Below are 24,340 nucleotides of genomic sequence, written 5' to 3'. Positions count from 1 at the left end.
TCGGGAGTTTGAGACCAGCCTGACCAATATGGCGAAACCCTGTCTCTACTGAAAACACAAAATTAGCTGGGCGTGGTGGTGCATGCCTGCAATCCCAGCTACTCGAGAGGCTGAGGCAAGAGAATCGCTTGAACCCGGGAGGTGGAGATTGCAGTGAGCTGAGATTGCACCATTGCACTCCAGCCTGGGTGACAGAGTGAAACGCCATCTCAAAAAAAAAAAGAACAGTGGAAACGCACAGCAATTAATTTAACAGAAAGAAGAGAGACCCAAACAAGCCAGTCATGGAGTCAAAACACTGCAAATCACAACACAATACTCGTTCGTATGTAAATTCAGTTGATACAGAACCAGTTGCTTTGTTTTTATATATGTATATATGTTGTTTTTTATAAAACTGGCACCACACCCAACAGCAGGGAACTTAGCCAATGAAAAGGGCTGGGCACAGGTTCTCATGGGTGCTCAGGCCTTCCAGGGTGACAGTGCCCACGAGGAGCCTGCTACAGCCATCATCACCTTGTCCCCTGCTTGAAACATCCAATCAAGTGCTAACCCAGAAAATGGTGAATGAGGACCTCCCTCCCTATTCTTTCCTCCCTGGTTCCGGTGCTGGGGTAGATGGGTGGGCACACTGCCCCCTCTCCTCTGGGCAGGCCCACCTTCACCTTCCCACAGGACGCCAAGCTGGGGCCGTGGAGAATGGGCACAGCCGGGTTTGGTGCTGAGCCCACGCACCCTAGGAGTACATGGAAGAGATCCACAGGGCAGGGGCCCTGGAGACAGAGGAAACAGGTGCATGTGGGTGGGGCAAGGGTGGGCTGTGGTGAGGGCAAAAGGTACTCGCAGCCAGCCAGTGCCCATCCCGGAAGAGGGGGTGTGGGCTCCTTTGGAGAAAAGTCCCAACCCTGAGGCTCCAGGCAGACCGGGGCCTGCTTTCCCAGCAGCCGAAGGGGCTGTGGGCTGTGAGTGTGTCTCTGTCCACGTGGGGGGGGGACTGTGGCATCCACACCTGCCTGGATGGTTGGCATTTTGGCAAATTCAGGCAGGGAGGGAGAGGGGTTAGGGGCCAAAGTTCCCCAGCTAAATGCAAATCCAGATGGCTTGCACTGGAAACCCAGGACACACAAGGGTGGGCTACAGATACCTTTCTGCCCCCGGCAGCAGCATCAGGAAGGGAGAGGGGAATTGGGGCCGGTGTTTCTGTTCTGCTAGAAAGAATCTTGGCTCCAGGATTGCCAGCAGCAAGGAGGTGAGGCCTGGGCAGGAGAAGGCAGCCCTTGCCCAGATGGTGCTGGCCCTGCAAGCCCTGGGCAGATGTGGGGAAGCGATGGCTGCCTAAGCCCGCCTTTGCTCCCAACCTAGAGATACTTAAACTGAAGTGGCAGCAGTCGGAGAGATGCCGGTGGTCATCACAGCACTTGGGCCAGAACTCACTCCGAGGCCATAGGGGGACATTTGGGGTCCCTCTGGTTGGGATTCTTCCTCTCTCTGCCTGGCCTGTAATTTAGGGTGGGTGCATGACTGAGCCTGACCACTTCCATGCCTCTGTGATCCTGTGAATATCCAGCTCTAAGAATCTTGCGGGAAGAAAACTGATGAAAAACACAGGCCCCTGAGCCTCGCACCCTCCTGCTCAGGCTGAGCTTTTTTGTGATTATTTTAAAGTTCCAAGGTGGTCAGAAGGACCAGTCACCTCCCCTGACCAGGCTAGCACCTCATCCCCAAACCCAGTGCCCCGAGCTCTATGGAGGGAGAGAGGCCAGCCCCATCCTTGAATAGTGCACCCCACGCCTGCCTCTGCTCACCCTGCAGCTTCACCTGTGGAGGCTGGGACGGCAGGAGTGTGGAGGTGAGAGCATCCGTTTCTAAGCACAGGACCGCTGGGCCCACTTTAGCTCTCCCTGAGTGCTGACTGCGTGAATGAATGCAAAATAGGGAGCTGTCCCCTGGCGAGGACTGCCCGAGGCCACTACCTAGCTGCTCAGTGAGCCCTCCAGAGAGGAAGCGCTGTCTTCTCAGCCCACCTCCAGTCCCTCTGATAAAAGTCCTCCAACAAATCCAGAAAGAGGGAGGAATAATAGCAGTTCTCTGCCTTCAGCCACTAACTGGAGAACTTCCATTTAAATGACACACCCCCAAGCATTTATGCAATGCTCCTGCTTCCTTTGCCTACATCACTTTCACCATAGGAAACAGCCAATGTCATTAAAGCCTAAAGTGGGCCCGGGAGCCTGGATGGGACCCTGAGGGGCCCAGCGCTCCACCCTCTGAGAGTGGCTGGGCCCTGGCAAAACCGAAAACAATTCTCAGAATCGCAGGCGTCTGGGCAGGGAAGGGGTTAGCTAAAGAACATGCTTCAGGGTTTTTGCCTTTGGGGTGTTTTGTGTTTTAACGAGCCACCTGGTGCCGAAGGACCAGGGGCCTCTCAGCTTCCCTTCCCGGTCGAGAGCCTTGGGCCTTCGGAAGGCCTTTGCCCCGGTCCTGGGGTTTCAGCCCCGGTTTGCACTGCCTTCCACTTGGTGTTGGGGTCTGTGCCTGACTTTTCTTTTTGAGAGTCGGGACCCTTTGCCCTCCAGGAGAAAAGCTGATCATGTGGCTTTTGTTCTTTCTGCAGTTCCTCCTTACTGCTGTCAGCATGGCTGGAGCCCCCTGCGCTGGAAGAGCAGGTGACTTGGTCCTGCGCATCAGGATGAGGAAGCACCAATCCCAGCTCTCTCTCTCCTCATCCCAGCTCTCCTCATCCCAGCTCTCTCTCTCCTCATCCCAGCTCTCCTCATCCCAGCTCTCTCTCTGCCACCATCCCCTGACACCCTCAGGAAGGGGTACTCTTTTGGGCCTGCCTAAAGGAGGGAGCATGGCAGGTGGGAACCCAGAGCCTTGCAGGGCAGGGTGGAGGCGCCCATGTCCTTCCCAGGAGGCTTTGCCAGACACCCCCTGAGTGATGACAGGTCTCAGGAGGGGGCTGCCCCCACACATGGGAGGGAGAAGCTTATTTTCCGGGCTTGGGCTGGGGGTGACTGCTGAGGGGTTGGAGAAGAGATGGCAATCGATGTCACATGTTTAGTGACACAATCCAGATGCAGGTGGGATTGTGTCACTAAACATGTGACATAATCACCCTCTTACTCCTGAGGGGTGAGGACCCCTCCCCAGGGCGTGCCCCTGGATGCCTGAATTCCCCTTCTTCTGGAGGTGCTGTAATGAGTGTGTCGATGGCACAGGCTGTGGGGGTGACCCAACCTGGCCACGTGCCTGTCCTGCCACTTAAGAGCAGAGTGTTTACGGGCACATGGCTTACTCTCTCTCTGAGCTGCAGGTCTGACATCTGAAACTCACAAAGGTATCTCCCCTCCCAGGAGCTAAAAAGCCCTGGGGCTGGATGTGTGGGACTGGGGCAGCTGAGGATGGGGACCATGCTGCCCGCCTCCTCCTTACCTTGGGAAGGCCAGTGGTGTGGCAGATTGGGGAGTGCCCCAGCAGCAGAGCTTCTGCCCTGCAGCCCTGATACTAGGCTAGGCAGGCAGGTGGGGGGCCACAGCCAGGAGCCATCAGACTCCTGCTGCTCCCATGGGGCCCTAGCCCTCCCCGCCTGAGGTCCTCACTTCTTAAACTGACTCGGAGCTCAACATCCAAATCGACAGTCTCCGCCGTCCGCGGGACATGCCCAGGCCACCCACGGCTCACTCTGGCCCAAGGGAATGGCCACCCTGATCCCAGTGTCACAGTTGGGTCCTGGGAGCATCTCATTGCCTCTGATGTTCTCTGCACACCTGGGATTCCTGCCCAAAATACACACAGCCAGGGCGCATCCTACTGAATTCCAATGGTGAACCTGCCCTGCAACCTCTGAGCCAACAGCCTTGTCTGCACTACCGAGGCAAAGCCCAGCTTCGTCACCAAAGGGTTGGGCGTCAGCCAAGCACTTGCCAGCACGAGAACCCCAATTTTCAGCCGGCTGCTGTTTGAGACGTTAACTCTGGCCCTGGTCTGAGGAGCCAGCTGGAACTACTTGGAGTAAATCAGCCACCGTCCCTTATCTACTGAAGATGATCGTGCTGAGACCGCGGTCTAATTTAGAGGGGCGGGGGGATATTTTGAACTTGTGCCACCCACGTGGCAACCCTCACAGCCTCATTCAGGAGACAGGCAGGGGCCTCTTGGCTTCTCCCACACCTCAGTTACCCGGAAAAGGGCCTCCTCCTGAGGCTGATGTGTTCCCAGGTTTAGAGACGCAGCCCTCAGGGGAGAGGAGGATCTGGGGGTGCAGTGGCCCTCCATGCACACAAACACACAAACCCCTCTATTAAGCCATCCCACATAGGACTCAGGGTGACACCTGCCACTCAAGAAAGTCCCACCTGCATCTGGATTGTGTCACTAAACATGCAATATAAATTGCTATCTCTGCTCCACCCCCTCAGCAGCCACCCCCAGCCCAAGCCGGGAAACTAAGCTTCTCCCTCCTATGTGTGGGGGCGGCCCCCCCAGGACCTGTCATCACTCAGGGGGAGTCGGGCAAACTGTGGGGGCTATGTGGGGTGAAGGGCTGTGGGCTGGCAGGCATGGGAGGGGGCGGCTTCCTGCAGCTGAAGCTATTTTATCTGAGTAGAGGGGCGGCTCCGCTCTCATGCAGCTTCCTCGAGAGCAGCGAGCAGCCAGCCTGGAGGATGCCCGCTTCACACAGCAGAAGGTTCTAGCTTTTTAGAGAAAACCAAATCTGATCCCATACGTTGAAGACACAGACTTTCAGACAGGAAAGAAGAAGGCAAAAGGCCTGGATTGGGGTTGGTAAGAAGAAAGGACAGGATGCGACAGACACTGTCAGGTGTTCCAACATGGCAGCCCAGCCCCAGGCAGCGATGGAAGAGGGAGAGTAGCTAAGGGATCCATGCTAAGGGGTGGGCCGCAGGGCAGGACAGGCCGGGAGTCAAGTCGGGGCGGGGTGGGTGAGTAGCTGCAGGGGCTTCTGTTTCTCTAGGGATGTTGGGAGCTGTCCAGTCTGCAGGGTGCTCCAGCCCTGCTGCTTAGGCAGGACTGTGATTAGAAAGCCAGTGGATGGGGTAGGTGGGCTGGGACCCCCAGCACGGTGGCCACTACTTCCCAAGCACTTTCATTCAGCAAAATCCCTTCTCCTGCCTTCATGGAGTTCTGACGGAGTCTCTGATAGACAAACAAGCCCTTCAAAGACGGTCATGCCCAATGGCCCTACGTCAAGTGGAGTCAGAAGCTAGACTTCGGGCCAGCTCCACTTGTTAGTGTTTCCTGTGTTAGAATGAAAATGGAATGAAACAGATGTGTAAATGTCCATCCTCTTAGTATAATTTTGGGTTCTCCTTTCTCTTAACTTCAGATTGATACTTGATCCATAGTAGCCTGGACAACTTCTGCTCGACTCTCCCCACCCCCAGGCCCCCATTAGGCATCTAGCCTTATTTCAATCACTTCCAGAGGTGCTTCTTAAAGAGGCCCGGGGTCCCTCGGCACCTGAAGGAGTCCCTGTGTAATATCGACAATGTCACCCTCTAACGCATCCGTCCACAAGTAGGATTTTCAGATCCAGGTCTACAACCCCATACCATTATTTTTGCAATTCTGAAACCCCAAAAGCTCTCAAATGGTAAGTTTTCCCTAAGTTACTTAGCGGTAAAATTAGACTGAAGTGAGCTGAGGCTATTTACAGTTTGTATGGATCCCAATTGATGGGACTAGTCACGTTTCTCTGCAGAAATGGTCACGTGCCTGATAGCAGGCGGGATGACCCACACTCTGCTGGAAGGTTAGAAAGTGTTTCAATAAACGGATCACATTGCCTTTCTCAAATCTGAAATTTCTCAACTCGGAGACACATCTGGCCCCAATGACTTCAGAAAAAGGAGTGTGGGCCAGAAATGCGGTTAAGTATAGGGTAAAAGCCTGCTAGTTTGCCCATTCCCACTTCAGTCTAATAATTTTGTGTATAAACGTCTGGTAATTCTGGCAGTTTCACCGCAGGGAAGGATCCACTCCTCTCCTTCCCAAGAAAACACAGGTCACAACACACCTAGCCCTTCGATTTCAGTGGCAAGGAGGCGAGGGGTGCAGTCAGGGAGGCCGCCCAGGAGACACCTGTGAGACTGGTCTTCTCCCCGAGGCCTCAGGCCAGCTGTGGGCATAGTGGGCATGCCCACACTAGGGTGGAGCCTGGCCATCCTCACCCCCACCCTGGTGCTGCCCTCAGGAGACCACACAGTAAATACTTGAGGTGCTAGATTTTGAGGTGGGTGGGGTCCCAGAGGACGGGTCTACCACAGTCCTGAACCCTTTGTGAGACAGGGCCCGGTGTGGCCCGGCCCAGCAGCTGTGGCATGCCCTTGCAGTGGACAGTGGGCACGGCAAGGCGGGTTGGAGCCTGCTGGAGCATCCAGCTTCCCTGTGGGCGTTCTCATCTCCACCCCACTCTCTGGTGCTCTGGTGCCTGCGCCCACAGTGCTTTCTGGAGCAGGAGGGACTGGCAGCCCTCACAACCTGCTGAGAAAAGCAGATGCGTTTTCAAGATAAATAATATTTTTAAAAATACCCCCTTTCCACCCCCAGTCCAGAAAATGGCAGAAGAGAACACGTAATGGTCCGTGTGCCCAAAGCTGCTTGATGCAGCCCTCACTGGGCCCCCTGGATCTCCCCAGCAGTTCCCGCGGGCTCACAGCTGCTGTGGGATGCCCTGCTCCTTGTAGCCTGTGGAGAAGAAGCAAAGAAGAGATGGTTAGACACCTGCTTTTTTCAGGATTTCTCCAGGAGGTGCCACTAACGCAGAATACGTGCAGGAGACCTTGTTTATACTAAAGTGTAAATGACTGCTACCATCAGAGCACAACTTTTCCCAAGGGCTTTGGCTTTTTAATGGGAAACAAAAGAATGAATCAGGAAGTGTGGAGTGCCGGGTTTACTGGGAATGTATGACAGGTGGACATTTGGGGTGGGGGCTAAAAGGCTATCGATGTGCTCCTGAACCCACACCTGGAAGCCACTCACAGGATGGCTTGGTGTCATTTCCTAGTGCAGAGCCTTGGGAGCAGGTGCCAGGCAGGCTTCCCCGAGGGTTGGGCATCTGGTATGGGTGGATAGAGAGGAGGAATAAAGGAGGAAGATGGCATACAGAGGGGAGCAGCCATCCCTGCGTGTGTCCAGCCTGCTGGATGGTTATGGCAGGAAAAGGCGCCTGAAGCCTGAACCTTTAAAATGTTGATCATCATGAGTCCTTTGGGAAAAAGTAAGGAATTGTCACTGCTTTATTTGGGTGTGAAAGGGTACTGTGTTGTTTTTTTTTTTTTAAGAAGATACCCTTTGGGTGGCTGAGGCCTGTGGATCACCATGTCAGCAGAGTGAGACCATCCTGGCTAACACAGTGAAACCCTGTCTCTACTAAAAATACAAAAAAAAATTAGTGCCTGTAGTCCCAGCTACTTGGGAGGCTGAGGCAGGAGAATCAATTGAACTCAGGAGGTGGAGGCTGCAGTGAGCCAAGATCACACCACTGCACTTCAGCATGGACGATAAAGTGAGACTCCATCTCAAAAAAAAAAAAAAAAAAGTTACCTACTGAAATATTCCCAGCTCTATTACATGAGCACTTATTCTATTAGCCAGTGAACTTAGTCTGAAGAGGAGCTTCAGTGGATTGAGCTGCTTTTTCTCTTCATTCAGCAGAGTATTTCTCAATTTTGGGTGCTGGTAAACCCATGCTGGGGGTCGGGGATCGGTAGGGAATAGCAGAGAAAGGAGGCTGGCCGTGAATGGGCAGCCGTTGGAGCTGGTATGGGCATTTAGGGCCTCATTCTACTAGGGCCTCTACTTTTGTCTGTGTTTAAGCATTTTCCAAACAAAAAGCTAAAACTAAACATAAAAGCCCATTGACCAATGGGGAGACTGGGTGGGGTGTTTGTGTGCAGGAGTGGGGGTCTCAGGGGAAGGGAGGGCCCCAAGCCGAAGCACGAGGCCCGCGCGTCCATCCACAGACTCACCTTGGGAAACTGCAGCAGCGCAGAGTGGGAGGCAGCAGGAGGAAGAGGAGAGAGAATAGAAAACACAGGCTGAAAACAGAGCCACAGAGAGCGCTTGGAACATGAAGCAAAGCGGATCGATGGTGAGGCCTGGGGGATGGGAGAGGGGCCATGCCAGCGGCTTCTCAGATGCCAGTCCCCAGGCAGGGGGTGCTCAGTGCTCATGGTGACAGCCACTGTGGCCAGCGGTCTGCCCACCCAGTATGTGGGCGTGGCTAGGGACACAGCGAGGGGGTCTCACTCTGCCAGGGAGTTCTGTCCACTGCCTCCCCAGCCCTCTAGATCCTGGCCATGCCCACACTGCTGCCCATCATTCTTTATTCTTGTCTTCTTTTGAGGCAGAATCTCACTCTGTTGCCCGGGTTGGAGTACAGTGGTGTGATCATGTCTCGCTGCAGCCTCAAACTCCCGGCCTCAAGTGATCCTCCTGCCTCAGCCTCCCAACATGCTGAGATACAAGCATGAGCCACAGCACCCAGATCCCCCTCTTTTTTTCGTTCTCACCTCAGGCCTTCCTCAAGATAAATTCCAAATGAACCTGAGGAGCGACAGCTCCTGGACAGCTAGAGCTTTGACTGCAGCAATCTAAAGACGCTGATGTGCCCCATCCCAGCCCCAGCCTGGCTCTATCTGAGCTCTGTGCTCAGCTGTTTCTATGGAGAGGAGACACATATATAAAAATTATTTGGGGAAGACCCAAGCCAGAGGGAGGCAAACAGGTTTTATCTTGCAGACCTCTTGGATCAATCAGTAGCGACTGCCTGAAGCCGTGTGCTGAGAACATGTGAGACTGTTCAGCAGAAAGTATCATGGTTGATTAGCAATGTCTGCCATGGGGATGGTGGCAGAAAGAGCCCACCACAGAGCTACCAAGTATTTACTGACCCATGACCAAGACAGGCTGTTGTTGGTTGTTATTTGTCGTTATTCATAGAAATCAGGCAACATGCTTGCAATCTCCTGATGGTAACTCCCACTTTCATCCAGATTTCTCTGACTCCCCTCTTAGGAGTTTTCCATGATGGTGTGTTTGCTGATGACACCACAGGCAATGTCATGTGAAAAACTAAAGTGTATTGTTACAACGGGAAAGTTTCCTCCGTTTTTACGGCGAAAGGCTGGAGTGACACCAGAAAGAACAGTCCCTTATCCAGCTGTCTTCTAAAGGAGTCACTCTGGGACACACACGTTCCGTGGTTGCTGGGAGTAACCTCACTGCAGCACCATCTCATGAGTGGCAACTATTCATCCTTTGGGGGTGGGTTTAGCGGTGGGAAAAAAATGCAAAGGCATCCATTGCTGAGACGGGCGAATGAGCCTGGCAGTCAGGCCGTGGTAAGAGTGACGTGTGGCTGGTTTTTGTATGCAGCCCTCAGGTCCATCGCCCTATATGGTTTGGTTGTATCCCACCCAAACCTCATCTTGAAATGAAACTCCACAATTCCCCTGTATCATGGGAGGAACCTGGTGGGAGATAATTGAATTATGGGAATGGATCTTTCCTGCACCGTTCTCATGATAGTGGATGAGTCTCATGAGATCTGATGGTTTTAAAAATGGGAGTTTCCCTGCACAAACTCTCTCTCTTTGCCTGCTGCCACGTACAGAAGCCGTGACTTGCTCCTCCTTGCCTTCCACCATGATGGTGAGGCCTCCCCAGCCAGGTGGAACTGTAAGAGCATTAAACCTCTTTTTTCCCCAAGTCTTGGGTATGTCTTTATTAGCAGTGTGAAAACACACCCCCTAAAAGCATCCTCAAAAGTTTGATGCAAAGATAGAATCCCTGGAAACAGCGTGCAGACCTCCAAGGGGCTGGGGCTGACGCTGATGCCCAGTGAAGGCTGCGTGGTGAAGGTGGGGGCTGCAGCTTCTTGCACTGGCTTATCCTGCAGCCAAGTTACCACCCCACACCAACCGCAGCAGAGGAGTTTCTGGCCAAGTCAACGGCCTGGGGCAACGGAAAGTGAGGAAGTGACTGGATCCCATCTGCACTTCCGGAGCCTCAATGCTGCACCTAGGGCATGATGAAGGGAGCTCTTTAAGTCATCTCTAAGGTTCCTACCTCTTGGCTCCTAGGTATTAAGGAGATCAAAGACAAGTGTACCAGAAAGCTCTAGAGATCCGATGAGGCATCAACACACATTACCGAGACCTACCCTGTGACACAGTCATGTCCCGCTTTAATGCAGAGGCTCCTTACTCAGGTCCCCAGTGCCTGGCCAAATGCTTGGTTTGAGAGAAGATGAGCCAGTAAGTGGGGCTCATCTGGCACAAACTGGGCAGTCTTCAACCTTCCCAGGGCAGAAGGACCTCCCAGGTTCCAGCTGGGAGCAGGGTCAGGAGCGTGCATCCCACAGGCCCTGGGGAAGCAGCAAATCTCCTCTGTGGGATTGTCGGACTACTTTTTAGGAGTCACCCAAGAGCTGGCAGCACCTCTATCCTTCACGCCCTTCACCTCTCCACACAAATGAAAGTGGCCTCAGGGGGCGAGATCCCTTGAAGGAGACCCAAGGGCCTGCCTGCTGGGCTTACTTCACAATATTCCTCTGATGGGGCAGCCCCTGCCCTGAGCACACCCCTCCCAGGAGGAAGGAGCAGCTTCCCTACCGCTTCCCCACTCATCCCTCCCTGGGGCAGCTTGCTGCTCAGCCGCTGGCCCCACTCTGGCTGCCCCTGGTTGCCAGCGTCTGCCTGGTTTGCTCTGTTGCTGGGAGACCCTGGGCGTACAGCTGACCCACTTCCTCCCCTGATCTCTGCTGCTGGAGGAGCCGCTTCTGGGCAGCCCTTCTGACCACACTCCACTGAATCTCCCTCGGGCTCTGCTACTTGCATTTTCTCTGGCCTGGTGGCCTAACTGGTCACTGACCCTGGTCCTGGCATTTGTGTGAGCCCTGGGTCTTGGATATTCACAGCATCCTGAACTCAGGCTGAGTTGACTATAGATCACTCTACATCAATCTAGGGCGCTAGAACCCTGCGTTTCCGCTCCTGCCTCTGCCACCCTTACCTGGCTCAGCTGACCTCTGGCACTGACAATCTGAGCTATGAATGGTTTTGGGGGATATAGGACACAATGGGGGGCATGGGGTATGGAGTGAGGGCGAAGTGCCTCAGAGATGAGGCCAATTACTGAGGAACTGTGGCCTCACAGGTAGGTGGGTGTGCAAAAATGCAGGAAACATGGGTGGTGGTAAGGGAGACATGCACAGCTGCTTACAATGGGTGGTGCCTGTTTTAAGATTTTGCTGGGTTATTTTAGAAAGGGTAACTGAGTTGTCTTTGGTAAACTTGATTTTGTAACTCTAAACCCTTTCACAAAGCTATTCTGTGTCTGAATCAAGTTTGCATTAAATGATGGAACCCTGCCTGCCATGTGCTCATAACTCCCTGCAGGTGTTGGGCCAGGCCCAGTGGGGAAGGCCCCCTATGCCAAGCAGCCCGGGCAGTAATGAAGAGGGCACAGGCAGGCCCTCTCCAGAGCCCATCCTTAGCGGGTGAGCAGGACCTTGGCCAGTCGTGAGGGCCTCCCAAGTCCCTCCTGTCCCTGCCCCCCTCCCCACCAGGAGGCGCAGCACCGGCAGCTACTCACTGGCGAGGATGACCATGTCCATGCCCCAGAAGATGCTCATGACCCAGCCCACCATGACGATGGCCGTGAGCACTTGGATGAGGGCTGCCGCGATGTTCAGCCAGAAGACGCAGCACACGTGCCTGTCTGGGAGGTCGGTGCGGGCCCCGCACAGCACGGTGAAGGCCGAGACGAATGTCCCTGTGAGAGGGCAGAGGGGACAGCCTTCTGAGGGTGCTGGGAGACAAAGGGCTCTGAGTGCTCACCGCTGGCCTGGGGCCCAGCTGTCTATCCTCCGAGAGCCCAGAGAGGAGCCCCTGGTGTCTGGCACCCTGTCCTCCGAGTGGCACCCCTGCCCAGACCCTTGCCACCTCTCATCTCCATAATGGAGAGGTCTGTGGGCCACTTGGAGGAGGTGTGGCATGGGGCTTCCAGGGGCCCCACACAGTATTGGAACTTTTGGGAGAGACAAGGAAGACACATGACAAGCAGTCCCTTCTGGGAAGGAGCAACAAGGAAGCCACCTGTAATGACAACAGGCAGCTGGAAAGGGTGACTTTATGTGGCAAAGATTCCAAGAGCCAAAGAGTCCCAAGGTGGGAGCTGGTGTGTCTGAGTTAACACAGAAGCAACCTCAGAGGTAAATTCAGGAGAGGCGAAGGGCCAGGAAATGACCGCCCAACACACACGCTGCTGGCTAAGGGACAGGAGCCAAGAGCCTGGGTGCCTGCACAGTCACAGACCAGGACAGGTATTCTAGAGCCTCTCCCTGACAGGGTTCCCCCAGGCACCCCGACCTGTAAGGGGAGGGACCAGAAGTCTAAGCTCTATTGAGCATCCACAAGGTGCCAAGCAATGTGGGGGGTGCGGTCACATTCTTCACCTTGTCTAAGACACGGCCCCTAAGGGTAACATCACTACCTTTACCAAGTTAGGCCCCTGTCCCACATGGGCTCTGAGCCCTCCTGACAACAACCGTGCAGAGAATTAGCATTCTCCATATCTGTTGTAATTTCTTATGGCTTTGGAACAAGTTACCCAAACCTTGTGGTTTAAAGCAACATAAATTTATTCTTTTATAGTTCTGGAGGTGAGAAGAGTCTGCAATGGGTCCTCAGGGATGAGTCCTTCTGGAGGCACCAGGAGAAAATCCACTTCCTTGTTTTTTCCAGCTTCTAGAGGCCACCTACATTCCTTGGCTCGTGACCCCTTCCTCCATCATCACTGGCAGCAATGTAGCACCTTCTCCCTGACCTCTGCTTCTGTCTTTATATATTCTTACTGCCTCCCTTGGCAAGGACCCTTGTGATGGCATTCAGGACCCACCTGGGTGATCCAGGATGCTTTCCTCATCTCATTTAATTCAATCACATCTGCAAAGTGCATTTTACCACATCAAGTAGCATATTCGAAGGCTTGGGGATATGGATGTGGACATCTTTAGGGGCCACTGTTTGGCTTACCATGCTCTTACACAGAAAGAGAAGACTCAGTGTGATGGTTAATTTTAGGTGTCAACTTGGCTAGATTGAGGGGTTTCTAGGTGGCTGGTGGAGCACTGTTTCTGAGTGTATCTGTGAGACTGTTTCCAGAGGAGACGGGCGTGTGAGCCAGTGGACTGAGAGAGGAAGACTTGCCCTCAATGCGGGTGCATGCCATCCAATCAGCTGGGGCTAAGCTAGAATAAACAGGCAGCAGAAGGGGCATGTCCTCTCTGCCTCCTTTCCCCCTTGCAGAGCGAGACACTTTATCTTCTCCTGACTTTAGACATCACACTGCAGGTTCTTCAGCTTTTGAACTCCGGAACTTGCACCAGCGGCCACTTGGGGGCCTCTTGGGACTGACTGGGGCTGCACTGTTGGCTTCCCTGGTTCTGAGGTTTCAGACATGGACTGAGCCAGCTACCAGCTTCTCCGGCTCTGCAGCTTGCAGTCCGCCTATCGTGGGACTTCTCCATCTCTGTGAACACATGAGCCAACTTCCCTCATAAATCCCCTTCCAGGGCTGGGTGCAGTGGCTCATGCCTGTAATCCCAGCACTTTGGGAGGCAGAGGCTGGCAGGTCACCTGAGGTTAATAGTTCGAGACCAGCCTGGCCAACATGGTGAAACCCAGTCTCTACTAAAAAATACAACAATTAGCAGGTTGTGGTGGTGGGCACCTGTAATCCTAGCTTCTTAGGAGGCTGAGGCGGGAGAATCACTTGAACCCAGGAGGTGGAGGTTGCAGTGAGCCAAGATCGCGCCATTGCACTCCAGCCTGGGCAACAAGAGTAAAACTCCATCTCAAAAAAAAAAAAAAAAAAAAAACCCTTTTATATATCCTACTTGTTCTGTCTCTCTGGATAACCCTGAATAATACTCCCAGGAACTAAGCATCTCGTCCAAGGTCACAATTACAGGCAGGCATTTGTGGGGAACGCTCCCATGTGAAGCCCCCCCAGTGTTGGGCCTCGCTGTGCGTGAGCTTGATCCCGGACACAGTTTCCTGCTGGAGGCAGTCGAGCTATGGGGAAGTAGGAACGGAAAGAATAAGAATAATGTCAGCCTCTATTTCTGACTACAGTGACCCTGGGTAATGGATGTGTGTGCTCTTTCGGTTCCTGTTGAGGAGTGGGTTTTATGACTCTGTTTACCAAGTTAAGTATAGCCTTTTGAGGACCAGATGACATTCCTATACTCAGATAAAGGTTTATGGCTTAGCCTGTGACATTTCTAGATTGTTATCCTTGTGACCACATGTTCTGTTGACAATGATAAAGTACATCACCTGCTTACCTTTTATGACCCGTGATTATGTACCCCCTCTGCTGACATTTGCTTTTTGCAACTTTCTGTGCTTTTTGCAACTTTCTGTTCCCCTTATTGTATAGCTTACATAATGTGCACTGACGTCAATCCTTATAATCTAAAGGTATATATTGGAACCCTGGACACAAATAAACTTGCTGCATAGGCATTGCCTATTCAGTCCTCCAGACCCCAGCTTTCTGTCTCTCTTTAATTCTGCGCACCCCCTCTTCCAGGCTGGGACCCTCTCGCTGGCCGAGACTCCCCGGCGGGCTCCCTGTCACCCACAGGCATTGAACCCAGCAGAGTCTGATGCCAACGCCATGCCCCTCTGAGCTGCCTCCCAGGTGTAGATGGTTTGTTTCTGAAGCAGGGCATTTGGGAAATTGGCCAAAAGACTGGTGACCATTCTTGCGTTCCTCATTCTCTCAGCTCCCGCTCTTTGAGGCTACCTTGTTTTTTATTTTGCCTCCCCCTCTGAACCAAATCCACGTGCTGATTTCTGAAACCTACCCTGTCTCGCTTTCCTCTCCTGATCGTAACCACTGCCACTGACGTGAGGTCCCAGGCGCATCTCATTCTGGCCCTTCCCTGCCCAACTCACTGGCTCCTACAGTTTCCAGGTGTGGCCTTTGCTCTCGCTCACACCTTTGTGCTTCAGATCCAAGGCTGAAGCCTGAGTCCACGTGCCGATTTCTGAAGCTGACCCTGCCTAGTTTTCCTCCTCCTCTTCGTAACCATTGCCACCGATATGAGGCCCCAGGCGCATTTCATTCACCTTCATCCCTCCAGCCCCTTGCACAGAGCCTTGTACACAGTAGGTGGCCTGTGGCATTCAAAGAAGTACACCCAACACCAAGTGTCTCTTCCGACCACCTGCCTCATCACCTGTGGCATTTGTTAAAAACGCAAGTGCCCGGGTCTCACCTGATCTACCGAATGTCTAAGAGGAGACCCCACATCTGCATTTCTCAACAAGCTTCCCCTGCTGCCCTCCAAGGAATGATAATGCTCACGAAAGTGTGAAAACCAGGGATTTGAATCAGGCAACTCGATAACTACCCCTCTGTGTTCCCGCCACAGCCCCAGAGGCCCTGTGGGAGACCCAAGAGGCAACACTGCTCTACTCTCGCCGGGGGGCAGCCAGCCAGGGGCACAGAGTGTGGGCTGGAGCCTCCTTTCTGGGGGATGAGACTGGGGTGCACTCTGGAGTCTCTGTAGGGACTCATTCAGGAACCTAACTGGACCCCTGCCCTCAAGAGCTCACAGTGTACTGGACAAGCTCATCACCCCACCTGACAGAGGAGAAGGAGGCTGAGGGCTGGCCACGTCTGTAGGAGTAAGAGTGATGGGGCTGGGACTGCACCTCCAGACTCTTCCTGCTGGAAGGAGAATGGAGAGGATGGTGCAGGCGGCAGGGTGGTGACAAGGGGAAGGTGATGGGGATGAAGAGGGAGGACTGACTTGGGCCATTAGTAGAAGGCTTTGAATGCCTGGGTATGAGTTTGTCCACCACCTGCAGGAAAGGGAGCTCTCACAAAGAGTGTTGAGCAGGAGAACAATGTAATGGAAGCAGGGATTTAAGAAAATTAATTTGTCGGCAGAGTGGTTTTTTTTTTTTTTTTTTCTTTTTTTTTGAAACGGAGTCTTGCTCTGTCCCCCAGGCTGGAGTGCAGTGGCGCAATCTCAGCTCATTGCAAACTTCACCTCCCGGGTTCAAGCGATTCTCCTGCTTCAGCCTCCCAAGTAGCTGGGATTACAGGAACGCGCCAACAGGCCTGGCTAATTTTTGTATTTTTAGTAGAGACGGGGTTTCTCCATGTTGGCCAGGTTGGTCTTGAACTCCTGACCTCAATTGATCCACCTGCCTCGGTCTCCCAAAGTGCTGGGATTACAGGCATGAGCCACTGTGTCTGGCTGGCAGGTGGATTTAAGATGTCTGAGATGGGAAAGATGAACTGGGGGGAGAAGGCAGCAACTGAGAAATTGGGGGATACGGGCTCAGGGCTTGGTAGTGGACACAGGAGGACGCAGGGGACTCAGGGACTATTAGGAGGTGTGTGCCACCATCCTTTGCTTCTGCCAGTGCATCACACAGCGGAACCCAGACTTAAAGCCAATCTGTCTAGTGTAGAATACTGAGTTCTTTTCAGTCTAGGGTGCTACATCCTTGCATTAAAAAATAAGGAAAGAGGCTGGGCATGACAGCTCATGCCTGTAATCCCAACACTCCCGGAGGCTGAGGCTGGTGGATCACCTGAGATTAGAAGTTCGAGACCAGCCTGGACAATATAATGAAACCCTATCTCCACCAAAAATACAAAAATTAGCTGGGCATGGTGGCACATGCCTGTAGTCCCAGCTACTCAGGAGGCTGAGGCAGGAGAATCACTTGAACCTGGGAGACAGAGGTTGTAGTGAGCTGAGAACACTCCACTGCACTCCAGCCTGGGTGACAGAGCAAGACTCCATCTAAAAAAAATAATGATAAGGAAAGAACCTTCATCCTTAATGGTTTTTAAATATCCTTGAACCCACTCCTTCCCCCCCATTCCTTTATGGGAGCCCCTAAATTAGACGGTGTTCTGATCTCAGGGCTGCAGTGATCCTCTGATCCCCCAACTCATTAGGAGCTGCCTGACACCCAGTGACCCTCTCTGTGAGACTCTGTGGCCTCACCTCACTCTTCCAGCCTAAGAAATGGGAACAGTGGTCCATGTTCTTTCCTGTTTTTCTTAGGCTGAACCATATGAAACTGGCACTTCTGCAGGTCAAGAACAGCTGAATAATAAAAGCCTAATGTGTATATGAAAGTTTTGAGCATAAGGAAGCTTTGTCCTTGAACTCAGAGATTCTTAAGAAGGTTGTCTAGTTCATCCTGTCAAAAGAGGAAATCTCACTGGAATTGCCAAAGTGATTAGAGGCCGGTGGGCTGAGTACCTGCCTGCTCGCTGCAGAGCGGGGAAGGCCTAGAGCCCAGTGCTCTGCAGATGAGCAGGGCTGTGCAACGTGGATGATCCTTAGCAGAGGCTTTGGCGTCTATGTTAGGAAAAGCGGGGCTGACCCACACTCCATTTAACGGAGGAGATGACCTTCGCATGTGCATGGCGTGGGAGGGATTCTGGTCTCTGACCCTCCTTTACTCATGTTGACACACTCATAGCTCTACGACACGTAAAAATATAACATTATACACATCCTGACTTCTACCACATGCATGCACGTTGTCCAGTTGCGTTAACTCAGATTTCACTAGTTGGGAAATTAGAACAGGTCCATTTTGTCGTATAAGGTAGCATATGCCATAAAAGGTGGAGATTAAGTGAATGGATTTATGATATAAAAACATTGTTTTAATCTCTTCAGCAGTAAATTTTAAAAATGATTTTAGCACATTTTCCTATGAAGAGGTGTTAATTGTTTTAAATGAGTCTTACCAGTTAAATAAAACGCTCTACCCAACAGCAATGTGTTGGTTCTAATTTATTCTATTGAGCACCAGCCATATGCCAGTGTTGAGTCCTGGGAATGGGAACCCAGACAGGTGATGGGAAGTTGCCACCCCCGCCCGAGAGCTCACACTCTGGCAGGGACATTGGGTCACACCAGGAACAGTGACAAATTCAATTCTGTTTGACCATAGCAGGAAAGACTTCACAGAAGAGCAGGTGATGGAGCAAGGAGCTTGGGAGCTGGTGGGGACTCATGCAGGGAAGGAGAAGGGGAAGAGCATCTGCAGACAGGCTGGCCTGGCCGTCCGGAGCTCAGCAGTGCACAGGCTGGACTCAGGACGCGCATGTAACGGAGTGATGAAAAGTGATTAAAAACAAAGCTGGTTCAGACTTCCGTAAAAATTCCAGAAATTAAACAAGCGAGGCTGGAGCGGGCCCGGATCAGACCGGAGAGGGTCTGAGGGCCTGGCTCTGGAATCCACCTTCCTCTTCCAGGCAATGGGCAGACCTGGGAAGGGGTTGAACAGGGGACTATTGGGTCCAGTTTGAATTTGAGGACAAACACATGACCCCTAAGGAAGGATGGGTCGGAAGTGGTGAGGTGGAAGGCAGGGAGAAGAGGCCTGGTGAAATGCCCAGTGAGAAGAGAGGGGAGGGCAGTGGGAGAGACAGGAGTGCAGAGGACAGCAAGGCAGCATCCTCAACTGAGTGGCCTGCTGGATGTTGGGGTAGAGGAGGAACCGGAGCACGGGATGGGGTTGGGGTTCTGGTTTTCTACACTACAGGGTGAGGATGGAGCCATTGACCAGGGTGGGAAACCCAGAGCAGTTCGTGCCCACCAATGGAAAAGAGCTGAGTCAGAGACAAGAACTCTAGAGGCATCAGTTTCAAGCAGGGGTTGGAAGTGAATGAGGTCACCCCAGGAGGGCATGAAATTCCAGGAAAGACCCTTGGGGACACCAAGATTTTAGGGATGATCAAGGGAAAAGAAGACCACAAAAGGGACAGGGGAGGCCCAATCAGAGTGGCTGGGAGAGGGTGTCCCAGAAACAGGAGAGAAGTGTCTGGAGGAAGGTCACCTCCAGAGAAGGTGCTGGGGCAGGTCACCTCCTTCAGCAAGGTTCAGTGAGAGGGACACGTGCAGTCACAGACTCGCTTAGGCCAAGAGTGGCTCCACAGGGAGTCGGGAGAATGTCAGGGCTCACAGCAGGAGGTCAGGGGCTTGGAGAGAACGGAAGTGTGGATTCCAGGCATGGGTGAGGACCACTCTTCCTTAAGTGGGAGAAACTTAAGCTTGTTAATCTGCTGAGGAGAAGCTGCCAGGAGGGGGCGGGGGACAGGGTGAAGACATAACCAGGTGGGGTATAGCACATCAAGGTTCTTGGTAAAATGAGAAGTGGATGGTCAGGGGAGGTGATCCAAAGCAAAGTTTTCCAAACCAGTTTGTGCATCAAACGCCTCAAACTGAGGTTCATAAAAATGCAGATTCTAAGGCCCCACCTCTAGACTTCTACAGACACAGGGATGGGTCTAGTGCTGCTTGTTTAAAAAAATAAACATTCCCCCAGCTGATACCAATCCTCGCTCTGATGGATGGAGGAATTAGCCTCGCAGATATAGAAAGAGAAAATCGCACAACCTCGTCAGAAACGAGTCCACGATTCTGGCCTTTCACTCTGTCCAGTGGCTTCCCCCATATGACTCAGGGCTGGAGCGGGAGACGGTCCTCTGCAGCAGGGACAGCGAGGCTAAGGCTGGCCCTGGGCATGCTGTTCCTGGAGGTCCCAGCCAACACTAACTGGCCTCAGGGAAAATGATGGCAATGGACTGTATTGTCAATCACCCAAATCAGTGTGTTGTGTAACACCGGAACCTGGGTACAGACATGTGTTTTGCACGTCCTAGCATGATCCTGGGAAGAAAGGCAGGCAGCAGAGACCTGGGGCAGTCCTCCCATGGAGAGTTGCAGCAAAAACACAAGCAAAGCCCTCCCCACCCCCCACCAGCTGCCTTTGCTGGGGTCTCTGTGCTTGCAACTTCCCTAAGGAGCTCAGGGCTCAGGCCCTGAGACAAAGCAGTGGGAAGGGAAAGGGTCCCTCCACTTCCGTCCTAGAGGCCCCAAAGAGCTTCTCTGGGCTTGTTCTCCGGGGAGAGCTCCTGGAGCTTGGCTGTCAGGCACGAAAAGAGAAGCAGCCAGAAGTGGGCTGGTACAGCCTCCCACCAGGAGACGGGCGGCTTTGCTCCCACGAGATAGAGCCTGGGAGCTGGAAATGTCCTTTGATTTCTCACTGGGTTCGGCTTTTCTCATGACTCACATGGGAGCTTTGGGAGGCACTGGGTTTGGAGAGGGGATCTTAAGGCCTCTTGGAACTCGGTGGAGAAGGGCAGAGCTGTCTTCTGAAGCAGCTGCTTCAGAGTAAAAAGTGCCCCTGGGACCTAGGCCAGCAAGTTGTCTGATGCCAGATGTCACCTGCAGCTGGCTTTGCAGTCATTAAGATATGCTGCTCATCAGTGGCTGTGACTTACACCTGGACACCCTCCCTCACTCCTCCAGGGAGCGTTGGCTGAGCATGGCCTTTTTCCAGGCCCTACCCTGAATGTGAGCTTTGGGGGTCAGGAAGGAAATGCACAGCTGATTTTGAAAGCCAAAGAAACAGGTTCTTCACACCCTAAGAAATAGGACCCATTGCCAAGGGCTGCCCAGTTCAGGGCCAGAATAAGCTAAATGGGAGATTCTGTTCAGGGTCAAGATCAGAGACTGCTAAAAATATGCCTTCCTGGGCCCCACTGCCCCAAGATTCTGATTCAGGAGGTCTAGTTATCGTCTTTGCCTCGTGCAATTATTTCAACCAAAAAGAAAAGGAAAGGAAAGAGAACTGACTACAAGTTCACAAATACTTCTGGACAGAAGTCTCAGGAATGCAGATCAGTGTAGCCTTGAACATGAAGGTGGCCTAACGGCCATGGCCTAAGGAAACCAGCCGAGGCTGCAGAAAGCCAGGCCAGGGTCCCGGGGCTCTCAGATGCTCTTGGTGCCAACTCTTCTGGGTTCTGTTTTCTCAAGAAATGGAGCAGAATATTTGAGATATCGTGTGCTCATATGTGCTGAGGGAAGGAGTGTCATCCTTTCAGCTCAGTCACTCCAGAACAGAGCACAAGAAGGCCATACTAGGTGGGAGAGCAAGGTGTCAACCAAAGGGCACACCAGCGCAGGTTAGAGGCTGCTTAGGTCTGCGGAGGGGCCGTGTCTTCCCCTGGAATTGCACCAAGCCATTTACCTAGAAACTGTTGTAGACCCAGCCCTGTCTGGGGCCTCATGTCCTGGCCAGCAAGGAACTTGCAAGGAGGACTCAGAACACAATAGTGCAGGGTAAACATGAACAGCTAGCATGCCCATCATCCTGACCATCCACACACTTTTTCCGAACGAATCTGCCAGTGTCGTTGATGCCTCTGTTCTGGAGAAGCAAAGGGTCCATGAGTGGCTTTCAACATTAGAGAAAGCACAGATACCCTAGTGAGGTCATACCATCCACCGGAAAGCCGACCTTGCCAGCATTTGGTTGGGATCCCGTCATCTCCATGCAGTGACGGGGTGGGAGGGGATTCCTGCATCAGCAGCTCCCAGTGGCCAATAACTCACCTTTGATCAACTAGAGATGGGACAGTGAATTTATTATGACCTAAGGATTTCCATGCATGGGTTTCATGGAAGATAATGAGGAAGAGTGGACAGGCGACCTTCTGTCCCCAGCAGAGAGAAGGTGTATGGCATCTTGAACCACTTCTCCCTTAGCCTCAGCTGCTGCCCCACATCCAGAGGCCCTCTGTTCTCTCCCCAGTCAGAAAGTGCCAGCTTGGGACAAATCCTCTTCATTTCCCCCAGGGGCTCGGGTAAATGCTCAGGGGTCTTGGGCAAATGCGTTGGGATTGTGAGGATTGAGGGGTCAGGATTGTGCGAATTGAGGAGGTCGGGGAACACGGCGGGGTGCGAGTCTTCAGGCAGACAAGGGATGTGCAGATGAGACCCTGGTAAGTCACAGTCTCCAGGTGTAGTGCAGCACCAAGTGGGCTGCAGCTGTTAGTGTGTGCCTTTGATTTTCCAGCTGGCATGAAGGAAAGAAGACAGGAGCCTTCCTGGCTGCCACACATCCATCTGGTGTCCTTCCTTCCGAGGACAGAAGGAAAATGAGACCAGCTCCCTCCTCCATCCGCCTCAGTGCCCCCACCATGACAACAGTTCTCATCCTGCTGGGGGGAGGGTGGCTGGAGCTGATAATTCATTTTAGTGGTGCCAGGCATTGCATCAGCTTCTCTGTGCTTATTAGCAAACCTCCTCTGCCCTCAGCCTGCCCGCTCCTAGACCTATGATGGGCTCCCAGCCTGGGCAGACAGTGGGGTGCTGGGGAGCTGCGCGACAGGACTGGACACCTTAGGTCTCTTCTGGGGTCTTCCCAGGATGTTAAGCTGGAGCAGAAATTTTACCACATGGAATTTCTCAGTTACCTAACGCTGAACCTTGCCATGACAGATTCTAGGCTTCAGTGCCAGAGGCTGAGCTGAGGAGACATGGATAGGACGGGGAAGGGTGGCTGTGTAACAGCCAGGGCAGGGGAGCCTGGGACCATGCAGACGCCCTGAGGGCTTAGCCTCGTCCTTCCCATCTTCCAGCAGGTTGGTGTTAAAGGTGGCCAGTCTGGTGGAAAGAAGGATGAGGGCAGCAGTGGTGACATTTGTTATGGGAGACAATACGGCTCCCACCTCCTGAGAATTTGCAACCTGACAAGATGACATTTCCATGGATGGGTAGACACGAAGATTAAAAACAGACAGGGGTTCTGCCCAAGGCTGCAGTGGCCAGGGAGCCTCTCTGAGATCACAGGCAGTTAGAACCTACAACATGATGTTGTAGGGATCCCGGCCACATCACAGAGAAGCTGTGTGACCTTGACATGATGGCTCATCTCTATACCTCATCTCTAGATGACGGCACTTCTCATTTCCCCATCTATGAAATGCACATAATGATAGTAGCCAAGGGTAGATGTGAGGATTAAATTAATGCATGTAAAGTACTTAGAACACAGCATGAAACAATAAGGCCTAGCTGGGGCATGAGGAGGGCCCCCCACAGAGTAGGAAGGATGATGGGGACTGCCCTCTGAGGAGGCGGGGCTGGAGCAGAATACTGGCAGAAAAGGAGTTATTAATTATGAAAAAGAAAACAAAACTGAAGATCTCACTGAATCCTGCTCTCACATTGACTTGTGGCCATTGGCACTATTCTTCACTCCACCTTTTAAAAAAATTATTATAATTGTTAAGTTCACCATGTCAGCCTCCTGAAGGCTGAGGCTAGGCACTCATCCCTATGCCAGTGTGACACAGCTGGTAAAAACTATAACTGAGATGACTACACAGCAAGATGGGCAGGTGCTTCGAGTGAGATTACACAAATAGAATGTATATTGTGAGGGGGAACTATTTCAAAATATTCATGTGCATGGACAAAGATTGGAGTGTACTAAAATGTTATGATTTTGCCATGGCAGAATTACAGGTGCCTTCTTCTCTTTTTTCAAAATCAAATTCTCATTTCAGTTAAAACAAAGTTTTAGGCGACCTGTTGAGATCTAGCTCTTCAAGGATGTCCACCAGATAGCCCCTCACTGGCTACAGAGAAGGCGATGGAGCGGTCGGGTAAACCAGGGGACAGATGCACATAGCCATCTAACACAGGACATTAAATGATGCCATGGGACTCTGCAGGGCTGTGACAAAAGCCCCTGAATTTCCAGGAACGCCCCTGGAATGCAGCTCCCAATCCTATGGTGTTGTTCCCAGTTAACCAGGCAGAGCGCGGCTCTCAGCAGGCTTGGGCTCACCCACTAGAGATGAGATGAGAGTTGGAAGCCAGGAAAGGACTCCAGTCCCAAGAGAACTTCCGGAGCCACTGTGGACTTAGGCACCACAACACAACAGCAGAAAAGGAAGTGGCTTGACTGAGCTGGCACCCAGCCTCTCGGAGGACCAGAAAGGAAGGAGAGGAGGGGGAAGGAGCCCTGTGTGGAGCTCAAGCTTAGGTGCTCCCTGTCTGACTGGTGATCCCCATGGGACTGGCAGACACACCTGCTCCTTCCTGGAACTGTGCCCTGCCTGGTGGCCCATGTGATTGTCCTGGTGCTAGGGACAACTTTGCCTGGGGCACATGAAATCAGTGCAAGATGGCTTTCTCCATGGGGAGGTGACGTTGCTGCTCATGCCATGGGGACACACCATACTTGCAGGGAGGGGTTGTCCCTTGTGGTCTTTAATTTGGAAGTAACCAACTCAAACAGCCTTAAATTACAGAGGATTTATTGACAGCTGTAATCCCAGCATTTTGGGAGGCTGAGGTGGTCAGATTACCTGAGGTCTGGAGTTTGAGACCAGCCTGGCCAACATGATAAAACCCCATCTCTACTAAAAATAAAAAAATTTGCTGGGCATGGTG

The 24,340-nt window shown here is 52.7% G+C and overlaps 1 protein-coding gene and 1 long non-coding RNA gene across 5 annotated transcripts in view; one reads left to right on the top strand and one right to left on the bottom strand.

The window, feature by feature from the left end:
* Positions 1–353: 353 nt before the first annotated feature.
* Positions 354–24,340, bottom strand: part of STUM (stum, mechanosensory transduction mediator homolog) — a 60,038-nt gene continuing 36,051 nt past the window's right edge. Inside the window, exons 2-5 of one of the 4 annotated variants that reach the window (XM_032289449.1) lie at positions 11,629–11,808; positions 8,001–8,009; positions 6,684–6,714; positions 354–6,510 (exon numbers count right to left, since the gene is read on the bottom strand). In XM_032289449.1, coding sequence (XP_032145340.1) covers positions 6,501–6,510; positions 6,684–6,714; positions 8,001–8,009; positions 11,629–11,808 — 230 coding nt within the window. In that variant the 3' untranslated portion in view covers positions 354–6,500. Of the gene's footprint in view, positions 6,715–8,000; positions 8,010–11,628; positions 11,809–24,340 lie in introns of all 4 variants that reach the window. The other 3 variants (XM_032289451.1, XM_032289450.1, XM_032289453.1) reach the window with 3 other exon arrangements.
* LOC116559044 lies at positions 13,910–23,079 on the top strand. Its single transcript, XR_004272279.1, has 3 exons — positions 13,910–14,674; positions 18,673–18,678; positions 23,069–23,079. It is a non-coding gene; the product is annotated as an uncharacterized LOC116559044 (long non-coding RNA).

The sequence above is a fragment of the Sapajus apella genome, unplaced genomic scaffold (genome assembly GCF_009761245.1).
Source record: "Sapajus apella isolate SASKATOON/1434 unplaced genomic scaffold, GSC_monkey_1.0 scaffold22, whole genome shotgun sequence".
Taxonomy (NCBI): domain Eukaryota; kingdom Metazoa; phylum Chordata; class Mammalia; order Primates; family Cebidae; genus Sapajus; species Sapajus apella.
The sequence above is the reverse complement of the archived record's forward strand: the minus strand, read 5'-3'. Positions and strand labels throughout refer to the sequence as shown.